Source organism: Pseudoliparis swirei, chromosome 3 (assembly GCF_029220125.1).
Source record: "Pseudoliparis swirei isolate HS2019 ecotype Mariana Trench chromosome 3, NWPU_hadal_v1, whole genome shotgun sequence".
Lineage (NCBI taxonomy): Eukaryota > Metazoa > Chordata > Actinopteri > Perciformes > Liparidae > Pseudoliparis > Pseudoliparis swirei.
In genome coordinates, this window is record NC_079390.1 from 11020967 (window position 1) to 11036989 (window position 16023).

General features: G+C 41.8%; 1 protein-coding gene across 2 annotated transcripts; it reads left to right on the plus strand.

Annotated features, from left to right (window-relative positions):
• Window positions 1-2067: 2067 nt before the first annotated feature.
• Window positions 2068-8860, plus strand: LOC130191968 (protein phosphatase 1D-like). 2 transcript variants are annotated; one of them, XM_056411754.1, is made up of 7 exons: window positions 2068-2656; window positions 4161-4389; window positions 4593-4717; window positions 4840-5021; window positions 5125-5352; window positions 5711-5807; window positions 6816-6904. In XM_056411754.1, exons 1-6 carry the CDS (start codon window positions 2161-2163, stop codon window positions 5804-5806), a joined length of 1356 nt encoding a protein of 451 aa, XP_056267729.1. In that variant the 5' UTR covers window positions 2068-2160; the 3' UTR covers window position 5807; window positions 6816-6904. The 2 variants fall into 2 exon arrangements, with proteins under 2 accessions (XP_056267729.1, XP_056267728.1); XM_056411753.1 differs by lacking the exon at window positions 5711-5807 and having other exon boundaries at window positions 6816-8860.
• The last annotated feature ends 7163 nt before the right edge of the window (window positions 8861-16023 follow it).

Here is a 16023-nt window from a genome sequence, read left to right on the forward strand (position 1 = left end):
AATATAATCGTTTTACTGTAAACCTCACCAATTTATCATTACACCTGCTGCATGTTGATGAGGAAACAAATGCCTTCAATAAGAGTGCTCACACACAAACACACACACACACGCACACACAATTTAACTGTTATTTGCTCATATAAAAAAATTTATATTACCATTCATTCATATGGTAATATTTGGGTCGCTATCCCTTTCTTCTCTTTGGTTCGGCTGACTGACAGTTCAGCATCTACACCGTCTTGGAGCCAAACAAAGCTATTTTGGTGGATTGACCATTATACAAGAGCTGCATGGGGAATGTGTGAGAATGCAACTCAGGAGTCATTGCCCCTTGGTAATCCCGTCTTCAGGAATTCATTTTCTCAGCAGCTTCACTTCAAAATGACATTCTGACACCATTTACATGGAAATTACTTCATCTGTAATAGTGGCCTGTGTGCAGACAGGTCCTCTCAGAGGGCTGGACTATTAATGGACATAAACAGTAAGGAGAATGAAAGAAAGAAAGAAAGAAAGAAAGAGAGAAAGAAAGAAAGAGGCAAAGAAAGAAAGAAAGAAGGAAAGAAAATGGAGAAGCGGTTGGATATTAAAACATGGGCTTTACACGTTAAAGCTTTGAGTATTAGGGGATGGAGACACCGATGGAAAGTATAATGTGGGAAATTCCTTTTTCTCCCCCTTCTCTCACCCTCTCTTTTACAAGAAAGAGAGAGAGAGATGTAAAGATGTGCCCTGAATGAAGACAATAAATCCACCATCAAAGCTCACAGCTTGAGAGGACTACATATAGGTTCCATTACTGTCAATTAATGAATACAGGAATGTGTTTGGTTTGATTCCCATGCATGCACTTAATCTTGAGACAATTTATTGTTAACCATTAATCATGTATCTGTGGTGCTCATCACAAAAGTAAATCAAAGATTTCAATAAATGTCTGTGAACTTCCGCACAAGTGTTTATGTAATAAAGGCCAATGTTTCAGAGCAGTCCCAACGATCACATCTCTCAAGTCCAAAAGGACCTGTCTGTAATGTAGATATACATACGCACCGCACACACTGTCACTCGTGACCTCAGGCCTGAATGTACTATCAAACATAATAATGAGTAAGTGGATTCCATATGGAGATACATCAACACAAAGAATCCCTTAGAGTTATACTTGTGTCTTGTGTCTTATATGTGTAATGTCATCGTGTCTTTTGTGAAAACTCCTTTTTTTTTTATCTATTCACATTTCTGTGAAAGGTTATTAGGTTGGATTGATTCTGTCTCTACCTGGCATTACTGTAGCACTACAGTGTTGGATTGGATTTCTGCAACACTATTACATGATGCATGTCATTTTCTGCTGATAACAGATACGGCATTACATTCACACAACCTGCACAACACAGGCCGCCTCCAGCAGCACATATATGATCCAATGACACTCTTTGGAGAGGACCTCACATTTATCAGATCCAGGAAATGGACATCATCTTGGACAACATCTCTAGAATATTTAAGGTCAGTAACAAATGTACAATCTTGCACCACAAAGCAGGTATTTGTAAATTTGAATTTTAGTTTCAACTTCAGTGCCAGACATTCTAAAAATGATTTTTAGAATAAGTTCCCTAATAAATGTTATTATTTGTCTTTGAGTATAAGTGTGATGTATGTAAGTTAGGCTACTACACAGAGAGAGAGAGAGAGCGAGAGCGAGAGAGAGAGAGAGAAGCAGTGGTATGATGAAGATGCCAAGCTACGTTGCGATAGTACCGGTAGTGTTGTTGTTGTCATAAACCGATGGTAAAAAATAAACAAATGAACTAATAAATAGTTAGTTGAACGTTAGTTAGTTGAAGCCTATTTGTCAGTGTGGTCTGCCGCTGTGGTTGTGATGTGATCGCTACATGTAATTTTCGATTTATTGTCGTGCCAACGAAGGCAGCACAATAGTCAGGCGTGCCGTGCGTGGTTGCAACGTTGATAGGTGGAAAGAACATGACGTCAGCGCGTACAGTGGGACGTTTCGGGGAAGATAAACAAAAAGTAAGGAAGCCTTCCGCCATACAATCGCGGCAAAACATCTGTTCAAAAATCTAGCTTTCAAGCTACAGTCAGCCGCTCCATGTGTCGTTTGATTGCTTAAAAGCGTTCACAGTTATGGACGAGGGGATAATATTTCGCATGAGTGCATTTTCCGAGCAAGGGGGCAGGAAATACATGGAGGACGTGATCGAGATACGAATCGAGTACGAGCCGACGCCGCCGCCAGCCGAAGATTACCCAAAGTCGCAGAGACATGGAGGACAGGGGGAAGCGGACAGTGAACCCACGGCACAGCCCGTGAACGAGACCCAATCCGGGCCAGCCTCCTGCGCGGTGTGGGTCGAGAGTCTGCCGCACGAGGACAACAACAACACACCGGCGTCGGAGGAGGAGGGGAAGAACGTCGCGGAGGTCAACACTCGGAAGTCCGTGGCGTTTTTCGCAGTGTTTGATGGCCACGGGGGTCGCGAAGCGGCACACTTCGCGAGGGACAATCTGTGGGGATTATTGAAGAAGCAGCGGGGCTTTTGGTCGAAGGATCACAGTGAAGTGTGCGGTGCTCTCAGGAAAGGTTTCATCGCCTGTCACCACGCGATGTGGAAGGAGCTACGTAAGTCTCGCAGCGGGCCTGTGTGCCTATTGCTCACGATTGATGCTTGATGGCGAACCGTGACACGCGCAGCATCCTTCTCAGCTGGTGTTTTGGTGATGATGGTGGTGCCCAATCCTCTGACGCCCATCCCATTACTAATTAACTCAGGCAGCTGTCATCTGACTACAACACAGCGAGAACAGTTGACACGGTCCCCTCAATGCAGCTCTGGTGAATATTTTCATTACAGCGTCATTAAAGAGGATTAAACGTTAAAAAAGAAATAAGCCTGAACTTAAATAAGTCAATGAATATGTGTTTAGTTAATTAATCTCTCAATCTAATAGAGGCACAGTGTTTTTTCTTAAATATAGATTTCTGCAGAAAAGTTTTTTTTTGTATTGTTTAAAAGGGGTCCAGGAAGCAGGCTCCCAAAGGTCCTTATGTGTGTCAAAAGAAAAGCCTAGACATGAGATGTGAAGCTTAATAAAGGTAGAAAGTACAGCATGCTGTGACATCCACAGCAGCATGTGTCAAACCTATGAAATTAATGAATAGTTGAAAAAGACAAAACCAAAAGCACGTTGCATATATCTGGTGGACACTGCTCCTGACACGTGTGGAGGAGTTGCGTGCAGCGATGAGGGGACTGCTGGTTGGGAGTTTTGGATAAGATGCTGCGTGATTCAGTTTAATACTGGTTAAGTCTGAGCTGAAGCCAAGTCTAAAAGAAAAACCTAAACCATACAGTAAGAGGCTACCCTGCGGAGAATACGTTTCTATGGTGACATTGGTCACATCTTTTTAATCCCACGTTATGGAACGACATTTTCAAAATGAGCCATATTTTGAGACTCGAGTAAGCGTGGCTTACATCGCGTTTTATGCATTAGCTCTCTGATCGGTGGTGAGCATAGAGTTCACAGTTTGTTTTCCATCAAATCAAAAACTTTTTTCCTTTGGCTAGTTTTCCTTGAGTGTAAATGTGGGAACAGTGAGAAAACAGCTGTTTCTCCTGTATTGAACTGTTGTTGATGCAGCAAGCTTCAGTATAATTCCGTACTGTGAAGTACAAATACGGAGGAAACCGAACCAATTTATTTCCTATGGTTGTCCTTAAAGCTATGTGTGTGTGTGTGTGTGTGTGTGTGTGTGAACATTTAAAGACAAGGAAAGGCTTCTTCACCTGGGAAGATGCTACTGACTGCTTCCCCTGCCTCTTATATCGTATTCATAATCCATTTATGCCTCCTTTGGTGCAGAGTGGAAATCAAACAGTCCAGTGAAGGTTGTTTTCCACCTCCATTCTCCTCGGCTCCAATGTACCTCTTTCACGACTAGTTGCTAGGGAAACTTTTGTTAAAAGTGATAACTGTGTCTTACATTAAAAAAACATCTAAACCGTGACTATTTTCACACGTTGGCAATGTGTTATTGTCGTCACTGACTTTGCCCGTGCAGTATTGATCAGTGAGAAACGTTAATCATTTGACGTTTTTATTTTTGCTTGTTTACCGTACAGCGGAGTGGCCAAAGACGATAACCGGCCTGCCCAGTACGTCGGGCACCACGGCCAGCGTGGTTGTGATCCGCGGGGTCCACATGTACGTTGCCCATGTCGGGGATTCGGGAGTGGTGGTTGGAGTGCAAGGAAATGACTCGGACATCACGCTGCAGGCACTGGAAATAACCCAAGACCACAAACCTGAACTCCCCAAAGAAAAAGAACGGATTGAACGACTGGGTGGCAGGTGAGCTGGTGAACAGGACCTCAGACTATTTCTTTTTTTAAAGATCGAGTTCTGTTCTAAGGTCCGGGGGCGATATCAAACACCCAGATTGCATCCCACTGAGGGAAGATATTTTTTTACTCCCTTCCTTTCGACATTGCAGCGTTTCCTGTCGAGCTATGCTTGCCTTTTTGTATTGACGTGTGTTTCTCTTGTGACTGCAGCGTAATGAAAAAATCCGGGGTGAACCGTGTTGTGTGGAAGAGGCCCAGGCTGACCCACAACGGCCCTGTGAGGAGGAGTACAGTCATCGACCAGATCCCCTTCCTGGCGGTGGCCCGATCCCTCGGTGAGGATGACGCCCTATTTGCCGGGTTCAGTGTCCGCGAATTGATACTGTTGGAAGCATTTGTTGTTTGTTTAAATTATTCCTTTTTAGAAGTGCTAATATTTTGTTGCCTTTCTTGAAAGGCGATCTGTGGAGCTACGACTTCTTCAGCGGGGAGTTTGTGGTTTCTCCAGAGCCCGATACCACCGTGATGACCCTCGACCCCAGCCGGCATCGCTACGTGATCATCGGCAGTGACGGACTGTGGAACATGATGCCGCCCAAGAATGCAGTCAACATGTGCTCCAGCCACGACAAAATGATGGTACGTGACTGAGTGAAACAGGAGCGTAGAATTTCCAGTTTCATGAAATCATTTTATTTCTCAGTCTGTTTAAAAAAAAAAAAACGTTTTATTTTGCCTCCAGGGACCAAAGGGAATGTCCTGCGCCCGCCGGCTGGGGTGCACCGCCCTACTGTTTTGGAAAGAACGCATGCTCCGTGCAGACAACACAACAGTGATTGTCCTGGCCCTGCAGGAGCGCGGGGTCCCGCCTATCCCGATGCATAGAGACGAGATCGTCGTTGACATGTCCACAGGAATGGACCACGTTCCCTTCCCCGGAACGACTTATAACACGTGTGTGGTCCCAAAGGTCAGTGCCACAGCATTGTTGCATCATGTCATCCGTTGGCCATTTTAAATGGAGGGTGAACCATATAAATCAGTTATGTTATAGGTTATATATTATCCAAATGTAAAGTCGGTCACGTCAGAGAAAAGTACCTCAGAACCCCTCTGATAATAGTTGTGTGTTTTTGTTGTTGTTGTTGTTTGTTATTGTTCTTGTATATATTCCAGTAAATTTGTGTATATTGTCATTTTGTTTAATACCGTCACCACTATCTGAATTTTTGAAGTCACCAATGGCGGCTGACTTCAGGTCACACCGACAGTTTCTATCAGTGGACCACTGGTTTCAACAAATCACTCTTTGTTTTCGGGGCCAACAGGAGGAGCATGATGAGGATGAGGATGACATGTTTTTTGAAGAAGATGAGATATATGGAGAAGAACATGAGGGATGGCCATGCCTGGAGTGGTCGTGAGGTGACTGCTCAGTTCTATAAAAAAAAATGTGTTTCAAGTGTCAACAAATTTGACTCGCTAAATGATGTATATGCTCTTAGCCCAATAGCCGGGCTCTTCTGGTTGAACCTGGTTCCCTTCCAGCTGGTTGGTCCTCTCTGCTTGAGAGTATTGATTACAGTGGTGTTGGGCTGCTCGAAGAGAACTGCAGATCACTTATTTATTTAAATATGCCGTCCTGAATTTTTAAATGAAATTTAGAAACATTAAATGATGTTGTTAGTCGCAGCTTAAACCGTGTTCCCACTTCATCCAGCTGGGGGTATAGAGACATTCATAATGGCTTATTCACAGTCCCAACCATGTTTACAGTATACTGGTTGTCACAGCCATTATAGTTTCTTGTTCTTATTCTTCGTATGTACCAAGTGAGGAGACATTAACATAATATAATATGTTACTATGGTATAAGATGTACATAGAAATAAAAATAATATTCTATTAATTCTGACCCTTCATATAGTTTTGATAAAAAGAAAAATATCTGAAGACTAGATTGGTATTTTGCATAACTCTTACAGGGGAGAGGGATTTTCTTTGGGAGGAGAACATTTGATCTTTCTTACTTTGCCAGTAATACTTTTGAACAGACCGGTGTACGTTTTTAATGAAAATGAATAGCTCCCTAGACGGAGGAGCACTGAGGATGCTTCTGCCTGCCAAATAACATCCCTCGGTTGAAAGTCTTCGATCTATATTCACTGCCTACATTCTCTATGATCCACACTATCTCTTGGGCATGCAGCACACACAAAACGTAACCCAGAGCCATTTGAACACATCGTAATCTAATATTGTGCGTCAAAAAATTTTTTATTACCGTGAGTTTAGTCTTTGTTCATTTGTAAGAGCTTCCATCTGTGTGTTTTATTCATTTTCCAATTATGAAGAGCAAGTTTTTCTTCTTGACAAAAAAAAAACCTGACGTTATTTTATAAAAAAAAGAGTTAAATGTGTTTTTTATTTCAGAGGAGTGACGCAGCAAACGCCCCCTCCCCATTCAAAGACAGTACCGCGGCTCTGTGGCAGGCATTTGGGCTGCACGAAGCAGCTTCCGGCGCCCCCGCACAGCTCTTACCTGATGCTGACTCTGGGAGGGCCACTCGGCCCCCCTCAGACGCTACAGCGAATAATTTCGAAAAGCAAGACTCTGCAACCCCGATGGGCTGCGCTGCTCCTGCGCCTCCCTTAAAGAGGCCTCGGCGCTCTCCACATGCCGGACTACGGGGTCGCCCCGGTCGGCTCGGCCGGTCCTCCATCAAACGTTCCCTCCACGTGACGCCGGGCGTCAATCTGCAAAGTCAACGTCCGGGTCAAACTCGAGGTCAAGCGATGAGCTCCTCCGAGGAAAGCGGCATCCTACCGCGGCGCCACAGCTCTTCCTTGTGCGTCTGCTGATTATTGTCTTATAGAAACTGTTTTTGTTGTTGTTTTTCTGCCCCGAGGCGAGAAAGATGATCTGTATCAGGTGTGCCACGGGCCAATTCCGAGATGTATACTTTTTATACAGAAATGTTTTGTTTTTGTAAATATGTGAGAGATTTGAGATTTTAAATGTGTTGCTGGTTTAACCTTTTTCTTCCCAGCCCCTCTCTAGAACTGACATTTTTAAATCCATTTAATCCACACAATCTATTTTCATACGTATAAGTATGTATAGTATATATCCAAAAGGCATATTTTGAGGATAGATTAATACAATCCGAGATAACATCAGTTCACCAAAATTAGGACACGCGTAATCTTCCAGTTTACATTTCCATCGAATGAATTCATTGTTTAAGATTGATTAATCGTCTGATTCCATAACATCCTGAAATGTGCTACTATGCCATTGTTAGGGTATTTTATTAATATAATGATTTAATTGGGTTTCATAGATGCCCCCGTAAGTGGTGATAATGTAGCTTGCAAAATAATGGGTCTAAAGTATTGATGAAGATATTGATTTTAAATCTATTACTTGTTTAGTGTTTGAACTGTAGCTAATTATGTTCTGTCCTGATCACAATTGCTACTCAGCTAATTGGTGTATCTCATGCAGCGCTTGTGAAGAGGGGTGAAAGGGTCTGTTCACCAAAACCAGAAAAAAAACAAGCGGAATATTTTCTCTCACTTTGCCCTCGTGGTTTCTCTAATGTACATAATGCGTGGTTAGAGTGAACTGACCCCCTTGTTGGTACTTAGCTGGAGAGATCCATTTCCATTTTATATTTTCTTTATTTGACCAATGGTACTGTATTGGGTGCTCATGTGAAAGCCAAGGTTCACACCTGTACCTCACTGGAAGGTGGTTTGGAGTCTGCTTTCTCCGGGACTGGTTCACACAACACCCAGTTTATTTTACTGGCCACTTCCATTTCTTTTCATATATTGTACCCTTATGTGTGTGTGTGTGGTCTGCTCCTATAACTCGTGTTTTAATCTGCACAGGAAGCACCTTCAGTAACATGAAGTTGTAGCTTGTTGTTAACATGGCAGCTCAGTAGCACAAAGAGTCAGAGGTGCTATTCACAGGTTTTCATAGTTGGGACTCAAACGGGTGCGAAATCTCCAGGATATCTCAATGTAAATATGGCTGTGGCCCAGCAGTTTGTGGATTCTACTTGTCCAGCACGTCAATATGCAATAGAAATGTGTACAGTACGTTATTATGCACAAGTATTGAGGATTCTGGCATGCTCGGATCTACTCTAACGTTATGTGTCCAGAGGTAATGGATGTTAATGGGCATGTGATCTGGTTTTTGACAGTGACAATGCGTTGTGTCTGACTTCATATCCACTGCAACCAGTTTTCAGGACGAATAATGTAATACTAATTGTAATAAAGCTATCATTTTTCAAAGTCGGTGGCGTTGAAAGAGTGTGTTGCAGTGTCTATGTGGCTCCAGACAACAATCTCCAGCCCAGTGTGTGTAGCTGTTCTCGTGCCTATGATCAATGACCTCGCATGTTTCTGTTTTAAAAAAAGTAATGTAATGTGTTTTCCTTCAGCTACTGTGTAGCTTGAATATATATTGTTGTGTCTCACAGGATAAAGTTTATTTCTTTTTTTTTCTTTTCTGTAAAAAAAATAAAAAAATGGATTCATTACAAATCAACTGAAATATTGCAAGCCTTTATTCTTTTTTCTTTTTAATTTAATTTTTTTTACTTTAAAAAATAAAGAACTTTATCACAATATTCTAATTTTCTGAGACAGTCCTGTATATAAAGGGTGTGTGCAGGGTGCACTGGCGTTTTGTTCCAGTAGATGGTGGTGATGTAAAGGGATTAAACAGTTGTGTCTCTGCAGTGACCAGTGTCTTGAATATCCTGATGCACACAGCTAGCAGCAGTAAACCTTTCACAGACAGAAGGAGGAGCTGATGGAGGTCCAATCAGCTGATTCTGTATGCTTCTGTATTCTGGGCCTGAATGCCATTGTCTGCTCGAGAGCTGAACAAGACACTCAGTGAAAACCTGTATGTTATATTTTACAACCCAAGACTGCTTAAGATATTGACGTTAAATGGCAGAGAGGCCATCATTTGAAAAGCCAACACGAGAGGAAATAGCACCACAGTTAAGAGAGCTGAAGGCCTCTCGGTGCCCTGGGTCAGGAAATTTAAAAAAGTCATATTGCTAAACTGCAGGTCATCTTGCAAAAATATTGAAGATTGAATGTATTAATCGTGTATAAAAAGGGACATTTGTGAGGTTTATAAGTGACATGTCGCTGATGTTAGAGTGGGTTTACGTCAGCCCCCCTACTGGTCTGGACAGGATCCAACACTGATCCACTTAAAACGGGCAGAATACTGATCCCAACAATAAAGTGAATTCATACATTAAAAGGAATACATTACGTTAAGAACAATTCTTTTTTTCCAAGGAAAAAAATATGAACTTCCCTGAATATATGTACAAATATTGATATAGAGGGCTAAAAGTTGTAATCCAAACATGTGTTTATTTTATTTATTTTGTATTGTTAAGTGCCACCAGTGGTGACATGGAAGTAAATTGACTAAATTAACAATTACAAATAAGAACATAAAGAATTGAAGGATCAAGTGTGCCTTTATGGGTCGAGAAAATTATTAGATTTCATAGGATAAATAAATAATTTCATAGTAAAAAAATGACATTGACCAATCTTCAGACTGAGTACTTGTATTTGTTACAAAGTACATTTACTGATAATGAACGCATTCTTATTTTATTTTCGTGATTGATTTCATCCTTTGGTGAACTCATAAAGGTGTTTGATATCAAACCGGAGGTAGAGAGAAAGAAATGAGGCCAGTGCTAATGAAATTATCTCCGCCTTCCCATATCTGCTGTAAGGTGGGCTTGAAAGCGTGACGTAAATAAGTAACTTCACTGCTCTTTTTTGTATGATGTCATGTCACTGTGATCAATACTGTACTTTAAGAACACATTTCTTCTTTCTACACAATGTCTGTTTCTGAGACATTACAGACATCAGATCCATGACTGTGTCTTGACTTGAATATTTCATTGACTGTCAGCCCAGCATCTGCTGACCTGCCTAACATGCAACATTCCCCTCTTACTGCAGACAGTCTGTCACTGTGCATCAGCCAGTGGAGCGTATCCTTGTCCACCACCTCACCCTCTACCCCCCTCCTCGTATTTCCTACAAATAAGCATCTTCACTGCAAACTAGTGCAGGGACTATGACAGTATCGTGGAGTAATGGCGTTGTGAGTAGAGTTAAAGTCACACTCCACACACTTCGCGGACAGGCACCCCCACCAAGGTGTCTGACGGTGTGACCGTGCAGACACCCGTGAAACTGGACCCTTATGGACACACCCAGCGGTCGCCCACCCACCCATGCAGGTTAACACTGTTCGCTCTGTCAGTATGTTCCCGTTTTTGCACTGTTTGTGCTGATTGTGCCTCAATATTCATTATGCTTTCAAATTAGCGCCTTTAAAAATGGTGGATTTAAATACGGCTCCAAAGGCTGTACCGTTCGGTCCGAAGGGGTCTCATCACTAGTTCTCTATCCTATTCTGCTTTAATATGAACCCAAACAAACCTGTTAATTAGCAGTGCGCTGTAACAAATAAATGTGTTTTGCCTCTCTTTATTGACAATGCAAACATGCTGATGTGTTGTGTTTTCTTTGGGGTATTTGGTCATAAACCAAACTATTGACATCTAAATGTTGAAATGATGATGGGCTTGATGAAAAGTCAGGGGATCTCCCAAGAGATTGCAAAGCATGCTGAAGGGGGCTGATGGCTGATAGAGGAAAATTCAGAAGATCACAGTGGATACATCCTCTGGGGCCTACGCATGTCTTCATCTAATAGGTCTAATATGAATGGTGTCTGGTATAAAGAGGGTCTATATGGCTGTACTTTGCTTTTAGTTACATATAACTGTTGTTTCAACATTTTTGTTTTTCAATTTCAATATTTCAACATGTTATAGAAACCAACACAAAAATTAAAAAAATGTCCCTTTCATCCTCTAATTCCCCAAAGCATTCTTACTGAAACATCCAGCAGACAGACATATATAAAAAAGTAAACTGGAGAAAATGAGAGTAGAAATATGAAGCTTCCATGAAGAGAATGATGGGTCACATACCTGAAAGTAGAGCTGTTCTGGCAGCTTGTGTTGGACCAATGCCTTACTCACTTACTATGTTGTCTTTCCCTTTTATGTGTCACCCACCTGTTCTCATCACTCTTCCTTCTGTCTCTGTAACCTATGCTACATACATTTCATACCTTGCATTGATGGCCCATGCATGAAATGTTGATTATTAAATTAGACCGCTGCTCATCTGGCACCTTAACACTCACTCACCGTGAGTGTGACAGTCGCATCCTTTGGTGGAGCCCGGCTAACTTGTTTCCTTCCATGTCTCCTGTCTCCTTCTGACAGTATCAGTAGTGTTTCACCAGGACTTTAATGGATTGCCCGCTGCCACTCTTGGGAGGCTCTGGAGTAAGTGCTATGAGGAGGGAGACTTCTCCGGATGATGGGAGGTGACTTGCCCTCCTTTTCTCCCTTTAATTTGACTCGAAGTAGGGAAGCAGGGTTGTGATCAAATACTGTTTTCATCATTACAAAATTATTTCTTGTGGATTCTACGCTTGTATAAGATTGGAATCGGTCTCTCCCAAACTCACAACCCTCTTTTCATTATTATTTCGTTTATGTCTCTTTATCCATCTGCTTTATGGCACTGGTGTGGTTAACATGGATCGTGTTTCTCATTATGCTCATTGCAGTGGCTGATATCGACGATAGTTGCTGAATAGGTGGGCTTGTTGCAACATAATGTCTCTCCTTTGTCATAAGGTCTGGCTCCACATTGATGCCTCCGAACTGGATGGTCTGTGTGGTTGACCAGGATCACCTGGACGCTCCCGTTTAGCACTTAAGACAAGAGTCACTCATTCAGATGGCTTGCACCTTCCCCCCTAAAAGAGACATCGTCACCTTCACATTCCACTTCATCATGGTCCAGCGCCTTCTTTTCACAACCTCTTTCTCTCGCCCAGATATCTCTCAGTCCACTCACTCATTCACTCTCTTGCTCAAAGGGAAACACTCACAGGGACACGCAACCCAGTTCCCGGTAGATTTATATCCACATTATGTCCAACAAAAAGCACCATAACATTTGTTTTATTGTCATACTTTATGTTCCATCGTCCTTCAAAAAATAAAAAATGTTAAACTACTTCTACGGTCTGTGTCACCATCTCTGACGTTCTCATTTGCTCTGGCCAATCAGGTTGAAACTGGGGGGAATTATACTGGGAATTACTACATGATGTATGTAAATTGTCCCGCCCTTACCAGTGCAACAAAGCGAACAGGAAACAATTGTCTGGAAAACCTGTGTGTTTTAATTCACCTCAATGTAGGTCTACACATGACAGTGTATTCTTTTTTCTCATCTTCATAAGAGTTAGATATTAATATAACAGGTAAAATAGCATTACAATGTCAAGAATTGTCTTTATTCTTGTTCTGTGATTGCATAAATAAAACAAACTATAGTTTTTGTATCTATAATATGACGATATATATAAGAACTTTATAAGTTGTGATATTAAATAGGTTTTGCGGCTCCAGACAAATTGTACTTGGTGAAAAATAGGGCAAAATGGCTCTTTGGATAGGAAAGGTTTGGCAATACAACGGTGTTTAATCCTCTGCTAATGTGTCCTTGCGAGCCGCTCATTGCTTCCAGACGCCCATCTGACCTCCCATACCTTATAATGCTCTTAGTCTGATCAAACCTGTAAGGCCTGGATTATAACGCCATAGAGGGTCATCGCTAAGAACCAGCAGTGAAACGTGTTATCCTGCGGATGTCAAAGGTTGATGGTTTACTGCTCTTGAACGAGATACCTAAAAAGCAAGATACAGATGGCTTTAAGTGGCTTATTTGCTAACCCCACTATGCACACGCTCCATTTTCCAGGAAGTTTGTTACGGTTTCGTAAACTTTTCATTAAATCTATTTCATTCGGAGCCAGTATAAAACACAAATACAAAATACTGCTCACTGGGTTTAGTGACAAGGTCTGTTAGTAATCCCACTGACCCGTTTAGTGCATGTTAGTGCATGTGAGTGTGCCTCACTGGCTAGATCATGGCCGGCTCTCATACGCTGGTTACAGCTGATAAAACCGTGTCGCTACAGAAGCATGGCGGCCGTCCTCGGGTTCCATGCAGTACAACCAACACAAAGGCAAAACCACCACATACATCCGGGTCCATTTTAGCATTGTTTTGCGGGGGCTTGTGAATCCTGTTCTTTACAGCTTTTTTTCTGACAGAAAAATGCATTAAAGCATCTTTTAAGATACAATGTAATTATTTCAAATACCAAATACAGTAGCCGACAATTGTGACTGAAATAGTGTTAGATTTATGAGATCATATGAACAGCTTTAACAAACAATGTTTTTTTTCCATTCCTTTTTCAAAAACTAAATGTTAAAAACTCAGACAACAATAAGTTAAGATTTCCGGAAGGGGATCACTTACTTGAGCTGTTGTCATTATGCACTAGTGTTACAGGCACATCTGTTCCAGGGCAGTGAAGTCAGTGATGTAACATGTTCATTAATCACCTTTGATTTATATTCAACTTCCTCTAACCTATTTGAACTTTGCGCTGCTTTACCACAAAGAACAAAATAACAGTTTTGCTTGGAGATACCTAGATTGTGCATGATCTGCCCAGGACTTCCTGCTTTCCATGTGTCGTTGATATGTAAAGAGGGCCCTTAGTCTTAAAGCAAGAGAAGAAACGGGTACATGCACACATTCTAAATGTAATGTAATTAGAATAAAAATGTGAGCAAAGGTTAATATTTTCTCTGTAACTCATCAAAGCCTTAGTTTAGTAAATGCTTGTCCAAAGTAGAACAAGGACGAAGAAAGACTTATATTGTCATTTTACATGAAATGTATCCTCCGCATTTAACCCATCCTTAGTTATTAAGGAGCAGTGGGCTGCAGAAACACAGCGGGCAGAAGTGAAAAGAAACAGTTGACTCATCTCATTCCTAATTCCCTGCTGGCGATGGAGGCAACTCTCAAGTCACTGAATTTGTCTTGCCATGTGTTGTCTTTTCAGTTTGAATTAAGGTGAGAGTGAAGGCACGGGGGACATGCCGGAGCCTGGGAGCTGTCCGACGCCTCCTCTGTCACTGCCAAGTGCGTCTGCTGCTTTTAACGGCAACAATTTCACATACGCAACACATACGCCTGTAAAGGCAAGCAGACTCCAGCTGCACAGAGGCAAACAACACACACACACACACACACATTTAATTCAATTCAATGTATTTGATATAGCCCACAATCACAAATTACACATTTGCTTCCAAGAGCTTTACAATCTACAAACATACGACATCCTTGTCCCAGGACCTCACATCGGATCAGGAACAACTCCCAAGAAATAGAAAAAACCCTTTCACAAGTAAAAAAGGAAGACGCCTTCAGGTATCATGTGTACAGAATGAACAGCATTACAGAGTTACATAAACACATTCAATGAATGACAGAATATATGAATAATTCGTATTAGGCATGGACCACGATCCAGAACTCTACAATCCATGAGACAGAAGGAGGTAGAGAGGGTGGGGCGCATGGTCTAATGGACCCTATGAGACGTGACACCCACAACTCTGGCTTACCTGCAACACTATTAAGCTCTTGACTTTAGCACGGCCGTTTGCAGAGTAGCCCAAGAGTTGGTGACGTGGTGAGGCTGGGAAGCCTCGATGCGGTGCCACGATGCCGTCGCACACAATCCTGGCACACTGGTAGATAACACAAGATGACAAGGACAATGGGTTGTGTGTGTGTTTGTGTAAATATGCTTTATGACGATTCGGTTTCCCACTGTTTAACAGGAGTTAAGGCATTGAAAAGTAATCTCGCTGTTAAAACATTTGCTAAACTGCATGTTGAATCTCCTGCATTTTAAAGTACGCCCTTGTGTGATTAGTGGTAAAGTCAGACCAAATGAAATGTGTTTTTTGCGTTGTGTGTTTGGTTACGCATTACATCCTCAAAGTCGGACCGAATAGAAAGAGTTTGCAGTGTGAGTCCTAAATTAATCTTGTTTGGGGGAAATGCAAGGTCACCGATGGTCCCTTCCCGGAGCAAAGATGCAGACTGAGTCTAGAAGGCTCATCCCTTAGACACTAGAAAGATATTCAGTCTGACAAGACACAAATCATCCCATGCAATACTTACACGTCATAACTAATTGTGAATCAGCTCAATTCCTTTAAGACCAAGGACAATAAGCCACTCACAATCTCACTCTCGAGGACAATAACAAAGTTCATCTCAGTTCACTGAGCTTTTTTAATCCTGAAATAGACTCGGAGCTCAGTTCGGCTACCTCAAAAAGACACTGACATTTAATCACCTGTGTTTGTGATGTCTAATCTTAAACCCAATTGCCACGAAATACGTTTCTGCAAACCACGGGATGTTGTATCACGCTTGCAGAAACGCAAAATGCCACATCGTGAATGACGTGAAATGGAAAGTACTAAGTACTTAAATAATACCCGAAATTTTTTACATAATAACTTAACAACAATTAATAATAACCACAGACATTCTTGGGTAACCTTACGTAAAGTGTAACGACATTATGCAAC

Coding starts and splice junctions, on each gene's coding strand:
- LOC130191968 (XM_056411753.1), top strand. CDS start 2,161: ATGGACGAGGGGATAATATTTCGCATGAGTGCATTTTCCGAGCAAGGG. Junction 4,390..4,592: donor ATTGAACGACTGGGTGGCAG/GTGAGCTGGTGA, acceptor TTGTGACTGCAG/CGTAATGAAAAAATCCGGGG. Junction 5,353..6,815: donor ACACGTGTGTGGTCCCAAAG/GTCAGTGCCACA, acceptor TTTTTATTTCAG/AGGAGTGACGCAGCAAACGC.